Source organism: Ctenopharyngodon idella, chromosome 8 (assembly GCF_019924925.1).
Source record: "Ctenopharyngodon idella isolate HZGC_01 chromosome 8, HZGC01, whole genome shotgun sequence".
Classification (NCBI taxonomy): domain Eukaryota; kingdom Metazoa; phylum Chordata; class Actinopteri; order Cypriniformes; family Xenocyprididae; genus Ctenopharyngodon; species Ctenopharyngodon idella.
In genome coordinates this window covers 28,753,186-28,779,390 of record NC_067227.1, presented here as the reverse complement: position 1 = coordinate 28,779,390, position 26,205 = coordinate 28,753,186, and the positions used below count along the sequence as shown (strand labels likewise).

The 26,205-nt window shown below is 36.1% G+C and overlaps 1 protein-coding gene across 4 annotated transcripts in view; it reads left to right on the top strand.

Annotated features, from left to right (window-relative positions):
- Window positions 1-20,704: 20,704 nt before the first annotated feature.
- tbc1d22b (TBC1 domain family, member 22B) overlaps window positions 20,705-26,205 on the top strand; it is a 56,390-nt gene continuing 50,889 nt past the window's right edge. For 2 of the 4 annotated variants that reach the window (XM_051903088.1, XM_051903086.1), the window contains exon 1: window positions 20,705-20,974. In XM_051903088.1, the coding sequence (XP_051759048.1) occupies window positions 20,919-20,974 (56 nt within the window). In that variant the 5' untranslated portion in view covers window positions 20,705-20,918. The remainder of the gene's footprint in view (window positions 20,975-26,205) is intronic. The other 2 variants (XM_051903087.1, XM_051903089.1) reach the window with 2 other exon arrangements.

The window sequence follows — 26,205 nt, the reverse complement described above, 5'->3', positions numbered from 1 at the left end:
TTCTGGTTTCCCTGGTATTCCCTGGATTTTTAGATTCTGTATGTGATTACAGCAATATCAGTTGGTGGTCTTATAAACTGCTTTAAATGGACAAGCAGCAGATGCCATTTGAGAAGCAGAGATGGACAGATTGCAATGGTATTAGCTGTAAATCCATTTAGCTGACTTTAATAACGCTCTTATCGTTTTATATTGATAGTGTATCTTTAATCTGGGGTGATTATAACCACAGGGGTCCAGATTTCTTTAAGACGGACTCCTGAACTGGATACATGCATATACTTTATCTGTGTTTTTGTAGATAGTGTAAAGTATGCTTTAAATACCATTAAAAAGATAGCGTTCTTTTTAAAACATATAAAGATATAGAGCTATACATAAAGCCTGACTATGAGTGCCCACTTGCTCTGTGGCCTTGGCTCCAGAAGTATTTTTTCCATAGGCATTTCAAAGAAATTGTTCTTAAACATCTGAGCCATGAAACAAAATTTAAATAATAATAATAAAACAGGACTCACTCCAATTGATGTAATTAAAGGGTTAGTTCACCCAAAAATGAAAATTCTGTCATTAATTACTCACCCTTATGTCGTTCCACACCCGTAAGACCTTCATTCATCTTCGGAACACCAATTTATATATTTTTGATGAAATCCAATGGCTCAGTGAGGCCTCCTGAGGTCCTCCTCATTGCCAGCAAGATAATTAACACTTTCAGATGCCCAGAAAGCTACTAAAGACATATTTAAAACAGTTCATGTGACTACAGTGGTTCAACCTTAATGTTGTGAAGCGACGAGAATACTTTTTGTGTGCAAAAAAAAAAAAAAATAATAATAATAATAATGATTTTATTCAACAATATCTAGTGATGGGCGATTTCAAAACACTGCTTTTTGAAGCTTTGAAGTTTTACGAATCTTTTGTTTCGAATCAGTGGTTCGGAGTAGGGATGCACCGATACCGATACCAGTATTGGCCCCTCATGTACTTGTACTCGTACTCGTAAAAATACCCCCGATACCAAAGACCGATACCTCACGTGACGTAACTGACAGAATTTTCCGTGCACAGAGACACAATGTCAGCCTCAGAGGTGTGGAAATACTTCAAAATGAATGACAACACACACGTTGCGAAATGCATGCTTTCAATCGTAATTCGTTATCGATTAGTAAAGGCGGGATAGGCGGAATCACGTTGAATGACAGACCAGAAGCGCTCTCTTTCTTGCGCGCGATCCCAGTTCTCTCAGACAGCGCGCGATCAGTCCTCCTTGCGCCTGAATGGTCAAATGCACACATAGTTGTCAAAATGTCCATCGTGTGGAGTATCTCACGTAAATACAGTCGGTTATGGCTTAAGTGGACGTAAACATTTGGGTGAAAACAGGATATGTGTCAGTATCCATGGTTTCGGTCTTAAGGGGACCGTAGCCTATATTTGTCATTAATGTTAATAAAACAACAAAAGATTTTAAATAAATGTATACATAGTAAATACACCTACTGTCTCTGAAAAATATTTAATTTGTATCTCTGTAGTATTTGTTGTATTGTTTCTAATTTGTTTGTACATTTCTTTTTATATAACAACAATTATATATATTGGAAATTATGCCCTTTGAAGGTTATTGGACACTGTGAAATTTTTGTTCTTTAAGTTTGTGACAAGCACATAAAAATTATTACTTTTTTCATTGGAGTAATAATAAAGAAGCTGTCCTACATTCATTAGTCTCACTGTGTTGTGCTTGGAAAACTGCAACATCGCCAAAAAAGAGAGATAGAGAGAGAGAAATTAATAAATGTATAGGCATCGGTATCGAGGGAACGAAATAGTAAATCGTGCGCACATTTTAGTAAATCGAGCTAACGAATTAGTAAATCGTGAGCACGATTTAGTAAATCGAGGGAACGAATTAGTAAATCGTGCGCACGATTTAATTTTTTTTCTTGCATGTCATGTGCGGGGCTCCGTAGTATCGGTATCGGCAAGTACCAGAAAAAAGTATCGGTACTCGTACTCGGTCCTTAAAAAATGGTATCGGTGCATCCCTAGTTCGGAGTGTGTATCAAACTGCCAAAGTCACATGATTTCAGTAAACGAGGCTTTGTTACGTCATAAGTGTTTCGAAATTTCAATGTCGTTCCAAATATATAAGACCTTCGTTCATCTTTGGAACACAAATTAAGATATTTTTGATGAAAACTGAGAGGTTTTTTATCCCTTATTGAAAGCAACATAATTACCATTATTCAAGGTCCAGAAAAGTAGTAAAAATGTTAAAATAGTCAACGTGACTACAATGGTTCAACCTTTATGTTATGAAGCGACAAAAATACTTTTTGTGCGCGGGAACAAAACAAAAATAACAACTTTATTCAACAATTTCTTCTTTGCATTATTAATTACTGGCTGGCTCCTGCATCAGCATCACACGCATGAGTCGTGCTGCTCACGTGAACAGCATCGGCCAATACTGAGCCGGCATTCGGACATAAACATGGAAGTGCTGCACTGTGTCAACTGCGTACGAGACTGACAAGGTTGAGAAGAAACTATTGAATAAAGTCGTTATTTTTGTTCTGTTTTTGCACACAAAAAGTATTCTCGTCGCTTCATAACATTAAGGTTGACGTGGACTATTTTAACAATGTTTTTACTACTTTTCTGTACCTTGAATGACGGTAATTATGTTGCTTTCTATGGGGGATAGAAAGCAACATAATTTCATCAAAAATATCTTAATTTGTGTTCTGAAGATGAACGAAGGTCTTACGGGTTTGGAACAACACGAAGGTGAGTACTTAATGGGAGAAATTTCATTTCTAGGTGGACTAACCCTTTAAATTGTTGGCTTATAGTCTTTGATTACGTGTTTAGCATATATATATATATATATATATATATATATACACACACACACACACACACACTGTATGTTTAAACACTATTTTCAAAATAAAGTAACCATGCATTTATCATCACCATTAAATCAATATTAGACCTCTGTAGTTTTTAGTCCATGTTTATTAGCTTTAAGGTCATTTGTAAGCTTGTGTACTCTTAAAAGCTGATAAACGGTTTAAATATTTACAGTCTTCTGGGAAAACAGACCAAAAATATTGACAACTTATCTTGCACTCGGGGGCGTATACAAATATTTACCCAATAAAATGCTCTCTCAAACCACCTGATTCCATTTAGCAATAGCAAATAGCAAAAAAAAAAAAAAAAAATGTTGAAAAAGCCATTCAATATGGCCCACCCAAAAATATATATGTCAGGAAAGAAAACTGTAAGCGTCATTAAAAATCCAATTAAATTATACTTCTGGAACCCTACTGTCATGTCACATCAAGGTTAAATATAATAATAAATTATCTGCCAGTGATCAGTTTCAGATTGTGCTCTGATTCAGAACATTTAAGGTAAATCTTATCAGAGAAATAAGCCTGATTTGTTGATTGCTGTTTGTCTCTTATGTACCATACAACCCAGGACAGCATGCCCCCCAGTATGGGGCGTCCTGACCTGATCCCATTGTGGGCCCATAAATGCTGCTGCCCTCCCTATGAGGAAACACACGGCCAAGCAGGGAACGTTCTTGCTAAGCCTTTCATTAATCCTCTCACAAAAACCTTCTCAAGAGTTTACACCGCAGCTCTAAATGAGTTACAATGCGGCGCATATGACCCGAGGCGCACCTGATCAGTCGGCATCCGAAGGGGTTTGTGACTAAACCTGACGTGGGCCGATTTAAGAGGGAAACAGCGCCTGATTCATTCACACATCCCTTCTCAAGCTTTGACAAATGACCAGAGCAGAGCCAAAATAGCCAAATTAGTGGATACCAAGTTCAATATTCTTCAACATGTGAACGCTAGCACACAGATTGTGTACACTCTTAAAAATAAAGGTTGTTCAATAGCACATTAGGTTTAACATGTAACCTTCTTCTTATCAAGAATATTTTATCTGTATAGTCTTCTCTGCTGAAGCTCTCAAATCTTATTTACATCCATAATCAGACTTGGAGATCTTACATTTTGGGTCTCTTCTTAACACAAAGATATTATGGATTCAGAAGGCATGGATATAGAGTCATGTGGAGCACTTTTATGGTGTTCTTTTATTTTATCTTTGATGTTTTTTGCTTTTTGAAATGTTTGCTTTTTGAAATGCTCTATGAAATGTTGAAAAGATCTGCTTGAAGATTCATCAAAAATTCTCCTTTTGTGTTCCACAGAAAAATGAACAGCATACCAGTTGGAAAAAACAAGATGGTGAGTAAACACTTGCCGAATTAAAAAGTGTGACTTTGTAAAACCCCAAGAAACTTTGCGTTCGCTCACAAAACATTTGAGCTCCCCCCCAGAAACTTTGCGTTCGTTCACAAAACCTTTGCATTCCCCATAAGAAGGTTTGTTCTTTTTAACAAAACGTTTGCGTTCCCCCCAGAAACTGTGTTCGTTCACAACACGTTTGCGTTCCCCCCCAGAACCTTTGCATTCTCTCACAAAACCTTTGCATTCCCCCCCAGAAACTTTGTGTTCGTTCACAAAACTTTTGCGTTCCCCCAAGAAACTTTGCATTCGCTTACAAAACATTTGAGATCCCCCCCCCAGAAACTGTTCGTTCACAAAACTTTTGCGTTCCCCCCCAGAAACTTTGCGTTCTCTCACAAAACCTTTGCATTCCCCCCAAGAAAGTTTGTTCTTTCACAAAACTTTTGCGTTCCCCCCAGAAACTTTGCGTTCGTTTACAAAACTTTTGCATTCCACCAAGAAACTTTGCGTTCGTTCACAAAACTTTTGCGTTTCCCCCAGAAACTTTGCGTTCGTTCACAAAACTTTTGCGTTCCACCCCAGAAACTTTGCGTTCGTTCACAAAACTTTTGCATTCCACCAAGAAACTTTGCGTTTGTTCACAAAACTTTTGCGTTTCCCCCAGAAACTTTGCATTTGTTCACAAAACTTTTGCGTTCCACCAAGAAATTTGCATTTGTTCACAAAACTTTTGCGTTTCCCCCAGAAACTTTGCATTTGTTCACAAAACTTTTGCATTCCACCAAGAAACTTTGCGTTCGTTCACAAAACGTTTGCGTTTCCCCAAGAAAATTTGAGTTTGCTCAAGAAATTGTTGCATTCACTCGCAAAACTTTTGCGTTCCACGAGAAACGTATACGTTCCTTAAGAAACTATATTTCAGTGCTTTTACAAGCGAACGCAAAGTTTCTCAGGGGAGTGCAATACTTTTGCGAGCGAATGCAAAAGCATTCAAATATAATTTTACCTCCCATCTCTTATTTTTTTTCCATCGGCATGTCCCCTATGCGCTCCGTACCTTTGTGGCCCAGGCGATAAGGAAATTCATTTCAGAGGCACGCAAGTTCTTAAGCTTATTATGAATGGGTTCTTTTTTCTTGAAATAATTTCATGTTATCTTCAAAGAAGATTCTTCTATGGCATCAGGCAGTAAAACCTTTTTTTGGTGCTAATAGGAACCTGCGTGTGAGAGTGAAACTGTGGAGAAGCTCAGTTCCTCAGTTTGGTTTGATGAATGGCAGTCAAAGGATGGAGGCGAGTGCCTCGCATGCAAACTGGTTTTAAAATGAGAGTCAAATAGCTGGCGAGAATTTGCATGTTTGGAATCTATGAGTGAACATTTGACTGCTGAATCATCCCTGCTGCTGTTGCATAATCACCGCAAAACAGTACAAACAAGTTTCCGAGCAAATGCTCCGTACAATATCTGAATATTTACAAATCCAAGCTGAAAATCTCCTCTGTTGACAAATCAACAAAGAAGCATATTGTGCCACCGTCAATGTGTTTAATGCTTGTGGTGTATTATTTATAGCATTTATATGCAACATCTGTCCTATTTTTAAATACGACAGAATTTATAATCACAATTATATTTTTATCATTTCTTTCCACAATACACCCAGAGGAATATTTGACTGCTCAGAAGATGCTCTTTCATTGCTGAGATGTGCAATGTATGAACTTTGTTTCAGATGTTTCTCCTAAGATTTCAAACGAGAACTAAATATAGACACAAATGATGTACAGTAAGAGTATAGAGGTGTAAAATTAATGCAGAGAGCATAGCTCAGATGATTTGTTCTTGGAAGAATTTGATGAGAAATGTTTTTGTTCATTCTGACTAGTTGACTTTGAATCTGAGCAGTGTGAGACATTGTTGGGGTTTCAAATTCGACAGTTGTTGACGTACAATGAGAAAATAGAGGTAAAAACGTAACTGTTCATTTCACTTGATCTTTTCTGAAACTCGAGGAGACAATGAGATTACTGGGAATTCTGCTCTTCGTTTAATCTAATTACAGACTAGGATAGACATTTGAGATATAAAGAGAGATTTTCTTTGTGATATCTTTACTACAATGTAAAAATGTGTCAAGTACATATATAGTAGTGGCTAAAAGTGTCTATTATTCAAATATTATAAAAAAAATTGTCAAAGATTTTGTAAGCATATTGTGTGGGTGTGCTTGGAGGCAATTGTTTTGTTTGTGATAACGTAATAAAATATGCCAAATTGTGTGGTATATGCAAAATATAAAATATATTCCTTATATTTTGATGGAATCGAACTTATAGGGTCATTAAAAACAAATATCCCCTCCGGACATCACTTTTGGCCACTACTATATATATATATATTAGTCAAACACTCTTTTAGATTAACCTAAATAAATTAAGCTGCACTAACAAAAATAATTTTAAGGGTCAGATCAGGTATAAATAACAATTTCAGGTCACAACAGCACTTCTTGAAGTGTGTGTGGGAAATGCAAATGTGTTTAAATAAAATGTTTTCAATTTCTTCCAACAAAATATCAGTCAGCATTTTCCAGTCTTTTGAAGCTGAGCGAATTGAAGCATGCATTATCGTAATAATCAAACACATTATCTCAGCTGACCCTGAACTTTCCTTTGCTTGGGTTAAGAGTTCTAGTTGCTATTCTGTTCACTCCCTCTCGTTCTCATTGCGCTCTTTCACACTGCTGGGAAATGGAAAGAGAAACCCAGCTGGCTCAAAACACACTCTCCTCCCTCTCAAAGAACCGGATCTGTTGAGTAATCTTCCCACACACACATACACACACAGTTCGAACAACACTGAAACGCTCGGGCCAGAGGAAATTGAGAGTGAGAATATTAATAAGAAGACCGTGTGGTTGCATGTGTTCAGAAATGACCCAGACGGTTTCAGATCTCTCCCGCACCTGCAGGTGTGTCTGTGTTTGGCTCACACATGGTACACCTGGATAATTAGTCCCATTGAGTCAGAGTTTCTGCCACACACGGGCACAATGATTTGGGCAAGGTCATTGTGCCCTCCATCTGATTAAACTCTATTTGCTTCACACGCATATGTGTGTATGTGTGTGTGTTTGTGTATGTGTGTGTGTGTGTGTGTGTGCGTGTGTGTGTGTGCGCATGTGTGTTTACTCACGTGCCCAGCTGGATCCATAATCCCATATTAAACTGAGCAATAATCATGCACAATTGTCTGCACAAAAGCAGTGGTACTAAAGAAAAATGATATTCTCTGTATCATTGGTGGGTCTTGTTAAGGCGAGCATTCATTTAGCTATTCTTTAGGGTATTTACACAAAACCTCTAACCCTGAAGTATTAAACTTAGTATAAAAACACATAAACTTGCTTTGATAGGGATGTGACAAGCCATGAGCCATATTTAGAAATATCATAGATATTTATTATCCAGAATATCATAGTTTTTTTTTTTTTACTTTGGGCCAGTCAGCAACCACCTAGAAACTCAGAACACCATAGAAACTGCATAGCAACACCCTGGCAACCACACATAACCTTAGAATTGTTAAGACAAGGTTCGCACGAACCGTTCACATTTGGCCCAATCCAAAGACATGGCTTTTTTAAGGTCCGTTCACACCAACGATGATAACGATATATGCTAGTTCTAAAAAATGTTCTAAGGGTATGTTTACACGACAATGATATGCTTACAACGGAGAATTTTTTCCTTTGAGTTTTCCACGTACAGGCGACACCATTGTCATTCATACGAATCCATGAAAACGACTAAAAACGCTGGCAGGCCATTAGATGGCAAAGAAACACTATAGACTGAACATTTAATATGCATGTGCATGACGTAATCGTTTTCACACATTCGCGTTTTTGTTGTTTACACGGAGACCGTTTTTAAAAACTTGCACTTTGAAACCCGTTTTCAAAAGTTTGCGTTTTCAGGCCACCAAAACGGCGTTGTTGTGTAAATGAACGGCCAAAACGCATAAAAAGTTTTCCGTTTTTAGTTGAAAACGGTGTCGTGTAAACAGCCCCTAAACTTATGTAGCTCCGCCCCTTTTCAGCGCTGCACTCGTTGTGTTCTGTCTTCCGGTTTGTATTTCCACAGAATAGTAAGTTCTTACGGATTTATGAATGAACCGCTCGTTTTAAAATCTTCCCGGTCTACTGACATTTATTATAACACAGAGAGACGATATCACTGGAATCACTTTCAGAACCCTTTTCTCCAGCTAATGAACGATAAAAACAATGACAGCAAATCAGTATCAGACTTTAAAGAGCTCGAGCATGCGGCAGACAACAAAACTGACACGACTGACAGAACGATATTGTCCGCTGGTATGGTCTGTAATGTAGTTTCGTTATAGTAATAGTTCTATCGTATCGTTATATATATATTGTCTATATATTTTGTCTTGCTAAAATGCTGACTATCAGAACCTCAAACATTGTATTTTATAGTTATGAAAATGTATTTTAGTTCAGTTTAATTTTTCCTGTTATCTTAGTTTTATTTTATAGTTATGTTTACATTTATTTATATATTTTTATTTAGTTATTATTTAACAATAATAACACTGCTAGAAACCACCCAGTGGACATCCTAGTAACTGCATAGCAACACCCTAGCAACCACTCAGAAGACCTTACCATTGCTAAAACAGGTGCCTGCCTGTGTAAACATTTTTTTTAATTCTATATTACAGTGAAAAACCCACTACAGTCTATTTTAAAAAGGCTTTTGTATTTTTAATTGTGGTGATAAATATTGTAGCTACATCACATAAGCATGCAAATGAGCCTCTAAAAAAGTAAGTGTGTGTTTTAAAGAACTGTGGGAGCGAGAGTTTGCTTCCTGTGTTTCCAGGACTCTTCGGAGCTGCTCGGATAGGAATGTGCCTCTGAGAATGACCCAGACTCTTTTTCTCATCAGAGTCTGTTTCTACCTGTTAAAGTTCTTTCTCCCAAGCCTTTGCGAGCGGGTTCCTTTGACTACCCAGCATTCCTTTCTCTGTGACTCACTCGACTCTCAGCTCTTTTGAGTTAAAGGTCATCAGCAGAGAACAAACCTCGGCAACATTCCTATCCATCTACACTGGGAGGGCACAGGAATCGATATCCCGACCTGCAACTGCAAACACACGGTTGTTGACAAACCCCTTGTGATTCATCCTTTGGTAAATAGCTGTGTGGCGGCAGTCAAGTTTGGACAAATATGAGGGCCGGGACGAGCTTGTGCAGTTATGAGGACGGTTCCGTGTGTGTCCTCCTCCCCAACAGAAATTACTCACTGGAGTTTGAGTGACTTGAGAACTCCACTGGAGTCAGTTCCCATGGTGGAGAATGATTTGTGGTGGGTGGGATCCATGCAAACTGGAGAAATGCATTGGAATGAATGGGAGTTTGAGTATTGGGAGTATTATTTTTTTTTAAGTTCTTGTCTATTTATGACAATTATTAGTGGCGTTTCTCATATTTGGGGTTAGAAATGAGAAGAAACCTTTAACCTACATTAAACTTTAGTGCATAACTCGTCCTGCAACATTTGTGCTGCAGACATGAATTATACGTAACAGTCATAAAGGGCAACTTGTGCCCAATGATGTGTTTAATATGTAAAAAGTACTAAATTATTAACATTATTAAATTAAATATTTTTTCAGGAAGGTGGGAAAATGACAATGTGCACATTCAAACAGTCTCTCCTACACTGAACTTTGACCTCTGAAGTAATTTCCCACAACATCATTACAACTATATATTTACAAAATATATTTTCAAAATGCTATAATATATTTTTAACACTGTTTACAGCAATATCAAAAATAAAAGGACAAACACCCTTGCACTAATGCTTAATAATAATTTAAAAAAATGATATATTTCAATGGGCCAGTAAGCAACCACTAGGTTTATATCCTGAAAATTAGACTTACCCAACAACGACACAAATATTGCAAAGCTTTTTAGAATTTCAAATACGTCAGCAATGTACTAGAGGTTTCATAACAGAGTTCATAATGCAACAGATAAAAAAAACACAACTAGAGTTTACAAACACAAACAGTTTCCCTTTGCACATCTGTTGTAAGACCTCCTACATACCAAGCCTTCCCATCAGCCCCTCCTAGTAGGTTTCCCGTAAAGCCTCGCATCACTTCCTCATTCCTCAACCTATGATCAGTCAGATATGGACAAGTGAACACTTGCACTTTCTTCCTCTTTTCTCAGCTCCCTCTCACATCTCCCTCCCACATCATAGGTGGCTTCTTTATACAAATTACACACTAAGTACTTTAATGTGATAGGATTTAATTGCTGCACTTTCCATTTTCACCAAAGAAAGAATTAACAGCAGCTCTGTGACACATCAGCAGTTCTGTTGTGGGTACATGATGATACAAATGTTTCTAGGAAATGTGGCTCTTTGCTTTTGTGTTAAACATCTCACATACTGATGTGTGAATATATTGCAGATGTGTGAATGTACTGCAGTTGAGTGAGTTGATAGTCATATTTAATGTATGTCTAGAAGATAGATAGATAGATTTCTTGTAAAACATACTTCAATAATCTTTTTTTATAACACTGAAATCACATTTTACAGTGTATATAATGCAGTGACATTTAGATATTTGCAAGGATTCGATATCCAAGTAGTATTCTGAGCCACTGTCCATGTACACTCTAAAAAATAATGTGTTGGCTCAACAAGTCAGCAGTTTGCATTAATTTTTTTGAGTTATGACAAGTTTGAGTGAATTTACGTTAAACCAACAAGCTACATTAGGGGCTTTCGCACCGAATAGTTGTAGGAACTCAGTTATAGGAACTAGCCACTAGGATAGTTCCCCGAGAACTAATTTCTCCCCCGGGCCGTGTTCCTGGTTGCATTCGCACCGGGAATATGAACTTATGAAATGGCCGACAGCGGCGTCTTTAAGCGCAGCATTTACAAACGCTAAAAACCGGTGGATGGAAGACACCATGATCGGAGCTGTGTTTGTTGTGTATCGTGGGTTTCGATAATGGACCTGGAATGTAAACGCATAATTTACGCGACTTAAAGAGCAAAAAGTGGGGCTAAGAGATGAAATCTCCTATGACAACATATTATCGAGGCGGAGAAAAGAACACAACCCTGCAGACAACAGGTAACAGTGCCAGTGTTTGACATGCGTTTGACCAATCAACGTACACTCACATCACTGATAGTTCCTATAGTGCTGGTTTAGACCCTACTCTGAAGTAGGAGCTAATTTAGTTCCCTCAAAAGAAGTTCCTAGAACTAAAATCGTTCCTAGATCCTGCAGTGCGAACATGGCAAAATCCGGGTTCTTTAGCCAATAGTTCTAGGAACTATGAAAAGTTTCCTCCGGTGCGAAAGCCCATATTGAGTTAGGGGCCGTTCACATATTGCGTCTAAAAACACGTGGAAAGCGCGGTCGCACCGCTTTCTCCTTCTTTCCAAAGTGCTTGCGATCCGTGGTGTCTGTCGTTGCTATGCAACCATAACCTGCGCACTCCACGAGGAGTAGGAAGTTTCAGCAAAGGATAAATTGACTTCTAGCTCTTGCATTAGCTTTACTACTAGATATATTTATGCAGATGAGATATAAAAACCACCCTGTACAACTATGATCAGCTGTTCGGTTGAGCTTTCGATGCTTTGTTACGGAAAGGCCGAAGCTGATCGGTTGGTTCTTTTCACATGACCTGCGGTGTGCTTGCGGCATTCTGAAAAGTTGAGAATTTTTCATCTCGATGCGAAAAAGACGCGATATGTGAATGGCCCCTTAGAGGAACTTAATAACTTGTAGCATAAACACAAATTGTTAAGTTGATTACTCAAAAAAAAAAAAAGTTGTTCCAACTACCAGAGTTGTAGCCCTGGAACCAATTAATCTTATCTATTTCACTTCAAATCAACAGCTATCATAGCACATGCTAATATAACTTATTTAACATTTAATGAACAAGTAAGATATTACTTGTCACTGGCATTAGCGCAGTCATTGCTTATAGAGTCAATGTAGTGTTTACCTTCATGTATCTACTTAATGGTTACCACAAAAACTTTAAAACTCCTTAAAATGTCAAACATAACAGCATTAAACACTAACAGGTCTATCCCTTCAATAAAAACAAATAAATTAACACTTAATTTCAACATTTATTCTCCTTATCCAGTCATATGCAAAGCATGCTGGGAACTAGAAATCCACTGCCTATAATTTCTGAAGTTATCAAGACAATTTCATTAAGTTACTACAACCTAATTTTTTAAAAAAGCCAATTAATGCAGAAATATGAGTTTAAATTACAGACAATATTAAGTTGATGTAATGATCAACATTATTATGTCAACAGAACTCTACAAAATAATGTTTGCAATTTAAAAGGTTTAATTAAAACAATAAATTAGAATCTTTAACTTGCAACCATGCATTTATTTAAGTTGTGGTGACAGGTCCCCTGAATTACTTTTTAGAGTGTAGGACATGCAGGTTTGTGGATAACAAAGTGCTTATGTAAACACTCGGGTCTGAGCGGCACGTGATGAGATGTCATGAACTCTCTGTCATTGAAGTCTTTGCAACAAAGATGCTCTCAAGAGGCCATAATGAGGCCGTACTTCCCTTACTGGCATTATGAGGCAAAGGGCACTGGGGCACAATTTCTACTTCCTGTCGCATTACAACACTAGAACATCTGAATCTGCACGAGGAGGGCGTGTGGCACTGAATCATGGTCACTCTTTAACCAGAACATCATAATATTTTAGGACCCATGGTGATAAAACACAGGAACAGTGTCAAGAGGCAGCGGTTGTGATCATGCAGTTGCAATAAATGAAATGATTACATCCTTTTTTTTTAATTGTTTGATGTTTGGCAACACTGATAGGCCACTTCCACACGAGTTCTGGACTTTAGACTGCACAGGTCTTTGAGCAAACGATGCAGAAGACATGACTAAACCATGCACACTATTAAGCCATCAGATCAGCATGTTCTTTTTGTGTGATGGGTGTTTCAACATGGTGCATGAAGAATTTATACACTTGCACAATTTTCTCATCCAAATTTACATCTGAGGAGTATTACACCATAAGGCACAACAGAAATCGCTCTGCCGAGAATCAGTTTAGTCAACATCTTTAGACCACTGTTGACTGTAATGTTTGTGGTAACTGTACTCTTTTGACCTACCTCTGTAGCAACACAATGGGATTTTTACACCGGAATGCCCAGAGGGCAATGTATTTATACACACACCACACACACGCACATATAAATGTATGTATGTGTGTGCGTGCGTGTGTGTGTGTCTGTGTGTGGGGTGGGGGTGGGGTCAGGTATATCCTACATAATGGGGACAAAATGTCCCCACAAATTTGGCAATACATAAAAAGTGATGTTTTATGTAAAAACGCATTTTTCTGTGATGGGTAGATTTAGGGATGGGGTTAGGGTTAGAGGATAGAATATACAATTTTTACAGTATAAAAATCACTATGGAATATCCCAATAAAACATGGAAACCCAACGTGTGTGTGTGTGTGTGTGTGTGTGTGTGTGTGTGTGTGTGTGCATATACATTTATATATTTAAATATACGACAAACAGAGAAGGTCATAGCGCCAAACATTCATCGAAAAGACCATATACAAAATGTCTTTAGGTGCGTAGATCCGATCCTCACTCATCCAAAAACGGCCAAAAAGCTTGTATCAATTTATTATACAGAGGCCAAATATACATCAAAGTGCAAAAAGTGGATATATAGTATATAAAGTATATAAATTTTATATTTAAAGTTATTAAATTATGAAATTATATAATGTAGTTATTACATTTTAAAATTATATATTTAAATTAAAGATAAATGTATACATTTTATATTTAAACAATTTAATATTTTAATAATAATAATAATAATATTGACTAATTTATTGTATTGAATTAGTTTGTCTACTAGATATTAAATATATATAAATGCATAGTAAATTTAAAAATAAACGAATATAATAAAATGTATTATTATTATTAATAAAATAAAGTATAGAATTTACACTATCATTCAAAAGTTTGGGGTTGGTGAGATTTTTTGTTAATACAGTGCTCAGCGTAAATGAGTACACCCCCTTTGAAAAGTAACATTTTAAACAATATCTCAATGAACACAAAAACAATTTTTAAAATGTTGACAAGACTAAGTTTAATATAACATCTGTTTAACTTATAACATGAAAGTAAGGTTAATAATATAACTTAGATTACACATTTTTCAGTTTTACTCAAATTAGGGTGATGCAAAAATGAGTACACCTCACAACAAAAACTACTACATCTAGTACTTTGTATGGCCTCCATGATTTTTAATGACAGCAAGTCTTCTAGGCCTGGAATGAACAAGTTGGCGACATTTTGCAACATCTATCCTTTTCCATTCTTTAAGAATGACCTCTTTTAGAGACTGGATGCTGGATGGAGAGTGATGCTCAACTTGTCTCTTCAGAATTCCCCATAGGTGTTCAATTGGGTTCAGATCAGGAGCCAATGAATCACTTTCACCCTGTTCTTCTTCAGAAATGTGTTTAGGAGCATTTTCATGTTGGAAAAGTGCACGACGCCCAAGGGCATGGAGTAATGGTAGCATCTTCTCTTTAGTATAGAGCAGTACATCTGTGAATTCATGATGCCATCAATGAAATGCAGCTCCGCGACACCAGCAGCACTCATGCAGCCCCACATAAGGACACTGCCACCACCATGTTTCACTGTAGGCACCATGCATTTTTCTTTGTATTCCTCACCTTTGCGACACCATACAGTTTTGAAGCCATCAGTTCCAAAAACATTTATCTTGGTCTCATCACTCCAGAGTATAGAGTCCCAGTAGTCTTCATCTTTGTCAGCATGGGCCCTGGCAAACTCTAGGCGGGCTTTTTTGTGCCTGGGCTTTAGTAGAGGCTTCTTTCGTGGATGGCACCCATGCATACCATTCTTCTGCAGTGTACGCCGTATTGTGTCTCGGGAAATAGTCACCCCAGTTTGGCTTTCTACTTTAAATAACTGCAGTGAACTTGCATGCCGATATTCTTCAACCCTTCTCATCAGAAGACGCTCCTGTCGAGGTGTTAACTTCCGTGGACGACCTGGACGTCTCTGTGAGATGGTTGCAGTTCCATCTTTTTTACATTTTTGTACCACTTTTGCTACAGTATTCTGACTGATAAGTAAAGCTTTGCTGATCCTCTTGTAGCCTTCACCTTTCTGGTGTAAAGAAATTATTTTCTTTCTCAGGTCTTGTGACATTTCTCTTCCATGTGGTGCCATTGCTGACAGCATGAAATGGGAAGGGGTTTTAACACCCTTTTATAGTCAGCTGTCTGCTGGACACCTGTGTAATGAATAATTAGACTCACCTGTGGTTGAATTCTTGTTAAATTAGACATTCGTAGTCTAAAATTTAGCTTTGCTCCAGAGACTTTCAGTGGGGTGTACTCATTTTTGCATCACCCTAATTTGAGTAAAACTGAAAATTTTGTTTTCCTGAAGTTATAGGTTAAACAGATGTTATATAAAACATTTTGGAAATTGTTTTTGTGTTCATTGAGATATAGTTTAAAATGTTACTTTTCAAAGGGGGTTGTACTCATTTACGCTGAGCACTGTAAGTTTCTTATGCTCACCAAGGCTGCATTTATTTAAATAAAAAATATAGTAAAACATTGATATAAAAAAAACTTTTGGTACGGTAGCGTATATAAAATGTAAAATAATTATTTTAAAAGACCTTACATAAAATCACACAAATGAGACAATTGTTGACATAGTAAATACTTTTAAAACTGAGCACAGTTTAAGGCATTTTTGAGCTCTCATCTAAAAACTGTAGGGTCTACTATAATATAATCAAATATCTGTTATTTGTATGTTGCTTGGAATAAATGTATTTTGTCGGAATACACGGCTACTTTCCCGTCAATGAAGAAAGATGCTTTTTACCCCCTTAATGGTGTATTTACATTTACCAGGGTCAAACTGGACCATGTTAACACATTGTGGGAGAGAAAAATCTGAGAGGAAGGATATGCCAGAGGGGTTCAGCCCTCCTAGGGACCCACTGTCCTGCAGAGTTTCGTTCAAACACACCTGAAGCAGCTAATCAAGCTCTCCAGAATGGCTTGAAAATACACAGGCAGGTGTACTGAAGCAGGTTGGGAATAAACTTTGCAGGACAGTAGGTCCCCAGGAGCACAACACCTGCATCCGAAATCGAATACTTCCCTATAGAAGGGGGAAAGTACCTGATGACCTACTGGCGAGATTCTGAAGTGCGCATTCAATGAACACTTTACTATCCCATGAGGCAAGTGACACTGGTAGGTCATGTGACAGTAGTACATCTGAAATTCATACAATCCATTTTCATACTACATAGAACATACTTTTTTAACGGTCACAAAGTAAATTCAAATTCAAGTACCTCCTCAGACAATATGCAATTTCGGACACAGCAATAGTCTCCATTTGCTCTGCATTTAATCTCATTGCTGCTTTAGTAGAAACAACTGATATGTTAAAGAGATCTCATTTGTGTTTTGCTTCCGATGGGATGCAACGACCGCAGTTTTCTGCTCTAGTGAAATCCATTCACACATATGATTGCTTTTAAATATAGAACATCTCAGAAGAGGAGGTGCTTTGGTTTTTCCTCAGTTCCTCTACTCTTCCAGTCAGTGCTCTGCCGTTGTGACCTACTTCCTCTCTTCCCTGACCCACTTCCTGCACTTCCACTCTGACCTACCACTTTCATCCGCCGGCGGTGCCAGTCTCAACCAGGCCTCTTGTATAACTTGCTGCCTGTGAGCACTATTCAGTCTTAAACTGACACACACACACACACACCGCCTTTTGAGCCGGATGGAGTCAGTGACTAACTGTCTCTCCTCAGTCTGTGGGTGGCGCAGACAGAGACTACATGTCCTTGGCAGGGAGCTTTTGTGTTCACACTCCTTATGGAGGGCAATATCAATGTGTCAGGCCTTGGGGTGGAACAACATGGTACTCATTGAGGAGAAAGAATCTGCTTTAGTTTAGATCATTTCATTGAGCTGATGAAATGAGCACAGTGAAGGTTTTTAGTGATACCAGACGTGTTATAGTTGGATTTAATACTTTGTTCCACAGTTCAGAATTAATTACAAGTGCTGGATGAAAGAACACACCAAGATTAGTTTGCATTTATTATGTGGACTGTAAACGCCCATAGGGAAGAAATATCATAAATGAAATCTCTGTAAGAGTTGTTACATTAACATTTGTGGATTTGACAGATGCGTTTATCCATATTTGTCATTTAAATGTTATCGGTAGGAATGTTTCTGTTTTTTTATTGGCAAAATTTTTTTGCAAAATATCCTGACAAAAATATTTGCAATATTTTGTTTTTTGTAATTGAGGGAAATATATATATATATATATATATATATATATATATATATATATACAATATACACGCAAAAAAAATATTTGCAATATTTGGTAATATTTGGTATATTCAAAATATTAATAAATACTATAAAACTTTTTTTCAGTGACCAAAAACACTTTTTAAATGTCTTTTAGTTTATGTATGTATGTATTTTATAAATATAAATATATCATGTTAAACTTAAAAAACTAAATTAATTAATATTAATTAAACCTATATAGAAATATAAAAAAATAATAAAAATGACAAAAGCACATAACAAAATTCCTAAAACTTAAGCTAAAATGAAAACTGAAAATATGAAAATGAAAGCTAATTCAAAATATTAATAAATACCATAAAAGTTCATAAATAATACTAAAATAATATTGTCTCAGATATGTCAAGACATTCATAGAGTCAGAGATGAACTCAAAGATTTCTCAACAAATGTCCATTGGCAAAACGAAACCTCATTACTGGAACTAAGGAAAATGGCTAGCTTTCAATTTAACATCAGTTTTCATTAAGCTTTTCTCTGAATCTGCAGAGTATGACAGATTATTGCATATGAGAATTGCATATTATGCTTATGAGTCACTACTCATGTATAAAACTGTAAATTTTTCCTTTATAGGGCGATGTAGCTCAGTAATCTCACTGTATGTCAATAATTGCATCTTTTGTTATGTCTTTATATCTCAGTTAAGTCTCCTGAGTTATGAAAGAGCAGCATCTGAGCAATAGCATTCTCCTCTGGGTGGGCTTTGAAGTGCTTATGTGGAGTTTTTTCTTGTAATTTCCCTTCGGAGAAGACTGGCATACATGCTGCTGAAGCAGGATATTGTCTTTCAAGTCTTCCTGTCTCAGTCTGCTGACCAATGAGATAGAACCGACTGTGTGCACTTGATAACCCGAATCTGGGAGTGTGTGGCGCTGAGGAACCAACAACACACACACACGCATGCATGCATTTGAGCTCACTCGACAAAAAAACACAAACACAAGGGAATTAAGAGGAAAATAAAGCAGCATTCCACAGATGCCATGGCTTCCTGAAGGACACGGGTAGCGTGACCTTTCATCTGTTTGTTTCATGTGTAGCGCGTGTGTGTGTGTGTGTGTCCCGAGTCTGAATGAACTCAAAGGAAGCACTTTAATGAGGGGGCAACTTTTCACCAGGGAGGGTCTCAAACACAAACACAGGAGCGGAGTGAACTCATTCACAGCATTTAACACTCATTTCCACATCCATCATGGACACAAACATACTTATTAGAGCTTTAAGACATTGTAAATGAACCCCGATGAACTCAGTGTGATGACAGTAATGTTACTGTATGAATGTTGAGGAAGTGCTTCTCTTTTAAGGGCCCTTGTAGAATAACAATAGCAAAAGTAAAAGCTATTTGAGTCCACAGGTTCTAGGAATCACGAGCAGCGCTTTATTTTCCATCTATAGTTCACAGGAAGTATCATTTCTAACTTTCCACTAAGGATGTTTGTATAATTGTTTTGTCCTGGGCATATTTACTTTTTTGTTCACGCATCTGCAGCTGTTGTTATTTTTAACCTTTTTTATTATTAATCATTCTAATAATAGAAACGCTTGTTAACATTGCATGTGACTCACAATCTATTTTTAATATACCGTAGTACTGTATAGTATATCATCATTCATAACATACATGCTTTAATGCACACACATAATTTAACCATTATGTTTTGACTGATAAAATAAATACTTAATATTAAAGTATCAAATTGCTATTTAATTATTTTTTATAATCAAGAAAACAAAATTGGTAACACTTTACAATAAGGTTCTATTTATTAACACTAATTAAATACAATATGTTAAAAAAAACATTAACAGTGAAAAATAGCATTTATTGGTCTAATTATTGGTTAATATTAGTTATTAAAATCAAGTACTATCTGTTAATATTATTTAATGGATCTGAGCTAATATGAACTAACTGTATTTTTAGTAACTAACTTTAACAGATTAATAAATGCTGTATCAAATTCATTGCTCGTTGTTAATGTTAGTTAATGCATTAAATAATGTGACCATATTGTAATGTTACCACAAAAATTATTTTAAAAAATTACTGTTACTGTATTATCAATCAACTTTTTAGTAAACGCATGCCAATTTTGTGGTTTAACAGAGGGATAAAGCTTTAGTAATATCAGTTTTTCAACATAGTAAAATAATTTAAAGGGGAGATAATTATGAGTTGATACAGCAAAACACCAAGATGAATACAGCAATTATTTACATGCTTTAGTAGAAGAACTTCACTCAGACCTAAGCACAGCGCTCTGATTCATAGGTGATTACTGCCATCTAGTGTTCAGATTGGGGAACTGCGAAATAACAATTTCATCAATATTTTGTAATGCTTAATGGTTAAAATATTATTAACCACATTTGTTTTATATATATATATATATATATATATATATATATATATATATATATATATAGTGAAGTATTTATACATCATGGTAGTATTTATTTACTGCTTTTAATTTCAGTAAAAAAAAAAGTGTCTAATGAGAATCAATGAGAATAATAATTTTGAATAATAGGAATTACAAACAAACATTAAAGGAGGGGAGATACAAAGTTCTGGAACTTTGATAGCAGGAACTTGTGGAACTATTGTCCACTTTATGTTCTGTATTGCATTGTTCTGTACATTACAAGGCGCGTACATTTTTACAAACATCATTATTACAAGCAAATATTATTACAGAGAATATAGGCGTTGTAAATATCAAAATATATACAGCTATAACTAAAATACGCGTCTCCGTCTAATAAAACTCAAATCCCATTGGTCCGCTCCTCTGCACCTGTTCTTCATTTCAGCCAATCACAGCGCGACCTCACTCACCTCCAAGATGGCGACGTCCATCCAGAACCGCTGTAGGCACATTCTGTGTTGTCAAAATACTCGCAATAACTAATCAAAACAAAGTAAGACACACGCGGCAATAGAACTAAACATATAGTTTTCGCCGTTGGATATCTGCACATGCGTGGTGTTCGGTTTCATGGCTGTTTTAGAGTGAAATTGGGCGTCCTCTCGCCATGGCCACCGACAACAGGATTCATTTCTGGAGGAGAAACCAAAAGGTTCCCGGGAGGTGAATTTAATCATTAATTTCCATTTTTTAAAGTAGCTTTTAAGTGTGTTCTTTTATAGTCAGAAGTCATTTTATAATAATGTATCGTCTTTGACCAGCTGGTTTGTTTACTTGACACTATGGCTGTGAGTCAAACCTAGTGAGCATTTTTTGACATATTTGACAACATTCTTGGCATCCTATTCGTGTGCTGCGTATTTGGTCATCAAGGAAGTTGTAAAGATTTAAATTATTTATTTAAATTACTATAGATTGTTTTGACATATTACGAAACCACTTATGGTAGCGAAGTTAATGTTGGTTTACATTAACCCTTTCAAAAGTTCACCGTGGTAAACATAATTGCCACCAAAATACCTTATTTTTGCTAGTATGGAATTATGGTAACTTGTTTTTAGCTGCCATCGTCATCAAAAACAAAACGATTCTTACACTATATGATGTCCAAGTAATTTGTTGTGATGTTAATAACTATACAATGCTATATATGTACTATACAGTGGTTGCCTTGGTAATTTATTTAAGGGAAACACAACTTCCTGCCAGTGCAGTGTTTTTGTTGTTTTCTGAACACTATTTAATTGAAAGCTCTTAAAACAGGCATGTTTGTCTTTACTGGGCCTGTTGTTTAGTCTGGACTGAGTTTGCTGAGTGTGCTTCGTAGCAGGTTGTTTGGATTTTCATGGTTACAGACAGAATCAGTTCATTTGACTCTGCGTGAATGTGAGCTTGTGATGACTGGACAGTTTACTGTAGATCAGATTTTATATTGGGCCGTTGCATAATCTTCCTAAAGAGGAACTGTCATGCAGAAGATTCGCTGCTGTTAGTGCTGCTACTCTAGTGGTCTGTTTTGTCTTTACGGGAGTATAATTGTTTCTAACCATGTTAAAACAAAGTCTGTTTTTGTCCAGTAGTTTCAGTCTTGAAAATATTTAAACATTTATATTCAGAAATATGTTCCTTTGTCTTTAAGACAGCATGAGTTGTATGCTGTCACAGATCATTTGCTATTATCTTAATATTTTGTCCGTATCTGGAAGTTATTGTCAGTAGGTTTTGATTAAGTACTTGGCATTGACTTTAGTCCTAGATTTTGTTCTTGTTCAGAACTTCAGATCCCAGTCTTTCTTAAAGTACTGAAGGGTGGGGCAAGGGTGGGGCAACCTGTCACTCACATGAGATCGACCAATAGCAAACCACAACCATCCAATCAATTCCCCATGAACAAAATCAAGTCTCACCATACATTTTTTTACTTGCCGTTTCATGGTGACTTTAATAAAAAAAAAAAAAAAGATTCACTTTGATCATAGCATAGATTTTGTGCATAAAAATATAGAAGTCTCCTTCCAGTAAACACATCATCAGAGAAGAGAAGAGATGTCACTGCAAGAGGGTGGGGATGATATTTTGATTAAAGATCACGAGGGCACATGAATTAAAAAACAGATGTGCTTGGATAAATCATTTATAATAAATACTGCAATATTCCATAAAAAAATAAGAATCCAATTTTGATTTCGAAATGATTCTTTCCTATTTTATAGTTCCTTGATGTGGACTGAGTGCATCCTAAGCAAGAAAAATAAATTGTTTTAGGATAAAAACAAACAAACAAACAAAAACAACATATTTTAGGGTAACATTTTTTTCAGGGGCATGTTAAACAAGATATTTAAAATGTCTCCAGATAATGTAACTGATATTTTAATAATTTGTATTATTTTTTGTTTTAGAAAGGCGATAATTCTTGCACTACTGTTTTAAAGTTTGGGATGAGCAAGATTTATGTTCTTGAAAAAGAAGATTCTTATGTTCACCAGGCTGCATTCATTTGATCAAAAATACAGTCATGAAACAATATTGTGAAATATTATTAATTTAAAATAATAGTTTTCTATTTAATATATTTTAAAACTGTATTTTAAAATACAACAGCCATTACTCCACTCTTTAACGTCACATGATCCTTCAGAAATCATTCTAATATACTGATGTGTTGCTCAAGAAATATTTATTATTATTATCAATGTTGAATACAGTTGTGCTGCTTAATATTTTTGTGGAAACTGTGATTCAGTTTTTTTCAGGATTCTTTGATAAATAGAAAGTTCAAAAGAACAGCATTTTTTTTACATACATCTTTTGTAACATTGAAATTATCTTTACTGTCATTTTTGTGATCAATTTAATGCATCTTTGCTGAATAAAAGTATCAATTTCTTTAAAAAATAATACTGAGCCCAAACTTTTTATTATTATTTTTTTTTTATGAAGTTATTTATATGTTAGTGATGGTCTCACAATCAGTATACAGTGTGTGTATATATATATATATATATATATATATATATATATATATATATATATATATATATATATTTTCATTTATTTTAAATAAAGTAAAAATTCCTAAACTTTCACTAAGAATTATCAAGCTGTTTTTTGGAAACAATTCTCTTAAAATGGGTGTATAAATGTTTTCATGTCCTCATAACTTCAGAAAGTAAGTTTAAAATGAGCAGAGCACAATGAAGGTGATGTTAGAAACAGATGGAATTCTCCTCTGTGATGGGAAAGATGAACAGGCAGTGCTGAACCGGCTGTTATTGGGCGTGGTTGTGATTCCAGACTGTTCAGGTGAATCCGCAGCAGTTGGGGGACGTACAGTGGGTGTGGTCCTGCTGTAACATGAGTGGACGAGAGGTGTGGCCACTTTCTCACCATTTATCTCATTCAACAGAAGGGACCGAGCATGCAAAACTGATACTAGATGCCTCCAGACAACCTTGGTGCCTGTCTTCTCAGTCAAATAACATGAGCCTCATTTGTATAGAGGCTAGGGTTGTTACGGATCCAATACCAGTAAAATTCTGTGGTTCTCTGTACCAATTTCATTACCAGAGCAAAAACTGTTGAATTGAAGGTATATTATGTAACTTTTGGTGCTCTAGCGGTTAATAAACAATATTGCATGTGTCTTGTGGAAGAATATTTGTATTTTAAAATACTCTGTTTATGTATATGACGAGTCACGCAGGTACAGGGCTAAAGAAAAAGGGCTAAGGTTGGTGTCCCCCTCGGTAGGGCTGGGCGGTATATCAAGTTTGTATGGTATATTGATTTTTTTTATTTTTATAAACTATATAGAACGAGGCAATACTGTATATTTCTATATATAGTAGTTTGATACGAGCGCGTCTGAAAAATAGCAGAGAATGCAGAGTGAGCTGCTGCGTAGTTAATAATCCAATTTATCCTGAACATGAGACATGCTTTATATTAAGGCCTTTAAAACAACTCATAAGGTATAAGATAGTTAACATGTATAGTTTAAAGCTGCTTGCCCCATCAGATGCTCTGACAGATAGACTACATGTGCTGACCGATATTTGCACTGTTTAATGCGTTTGAGATGTGGTGTTTTTCCTCAGTGCATAACTTAAATTTCACAGGTGTATTCTGCATCTGTAAATTTTAGAAAGTATTTCCATTTTGCTATCAGGAATGGACGAGCCTTCTGCAAGCGAGTCTCTGCTAAATTTCACAAACTTCAGTGAACCAAACAGTAATATCGCAATAGAATTGGAGTGCAATAATTCTGAATAAATATTCATTTTGCCATTTGTAGAATTTTAAACCTACAAATTAGTGTATTTTTATGATAGCGTTAACTGTAAAATGACTATTGTAATAGCCAAATAAAAGTCTGTGCTTTTATTATTTTCATTTTTAGTTTAGTGAATTTAACTTCTGCTTTAAAAAGCATTATTTTTGTTTTTAGATTGTAATGTTACAATGTTAGAATGCAATGTGATTTTAACCTTTTTTGCACATATTGCATAGCCTACATGATTACATTCACTATATTTGTTTTCATAGCCTTCGATATGAACGTTGTTTGTAGGACAACATTGGACAGGATGTGAAATTAATTTTTTTTTTTTTTTTTTTTTTTTTTTTTTTAGTAAATACAGAATTTTTTTATCCAAATAGAAAAGAGTAGAAAATACCAAGATATATACAGTATATCACCATTTAGGCAAATAAATAAATAAATAAAATCCAGAGATATGATTTGTTGGCCATATCGCCCAGTCCTACTGCTAGGTCTAAAATAGTCTTAGGCGTACCTTAGTGATGCAGGATAAGACAAAAATATGGTTTGGAAGATGGATTCATGATGTACCGTGCTCTCATCCGATGGTTATAACTGTCAGTCACAGTCACAGTTTCCCATTCAATTACGCATTTAAATATGGTTGTCAATCCAGAAACTTTGCAGTGTACTTAGCAGCTTGAAAAACTAAACTTGTATTTAGATTGTGAATAGGTAATAAACAGAAATCAAGAGAAGAGCCTTCCCTTTATAGTCATTAAGGCTGTCAATCTCTAAAGAGCAAGCTCACTGAATTCTGCACTCTCTTGAAAACTCCCGTTATAATAAAGTTGTCTTAACTGTACAATGAATCTCGTTTACATCGTGTTTGCACAGCGTGAGGCTCGCGTTGAACAAAACAAAACTTCACACGCTGTGGATTCTGACTAACTTACTGACCAGCACCTCTGATAGGCCATTGTGTTCATGCGCTCAACAGATATGATTGTGATTGGCTACAATGCTCAACGCTTGTACAAACACGCTGTAAATAGAAACCTTTGATGCTTAGAAAGCATTCAAACAAACATGAAGGAGAGTGTTTGAATGCAGCGTCTATAAGCGGGTAGCAAATATACCCAGTACTAGGTACTACCGGTACAGCAGTACCATCAACTTTTTCTTTTTTTTTTTAGTACCGACTGGCACCAGTCAGAGTTACCAAGTCTACTTATTATCCATGATTTTGGGCTTCTTTTTTTGGTAAGACGCGTTAAAAAATCATGGGTTGTGGGTTGCGTTTTTTTGGGCTTATTTAAAAAAAAATATGGTTGCTTGTTAGAAAAACATCTGGCAAGCAGCTTCGTTTTTCTTTACATTTATGGTCGCTGTTTTCTCCAATACATTGACATTGTCTGCTCACAGCTAATAGCCAATCAGTGCAATAATAAAAGTGCTGTAGGCAGCATAATTCGTCCTCCCACATCCAGCCACCTCATTGGAGAAAAAACGCATTCAACGTGTATGATAGTTGGTAGACGTATGTACGTTTTCACAAACAATGCCACCAACAGAGATGTACAGAGATGGAGAGATGATGGACGGTGCCTAATTTAATTTTAATTTTTTT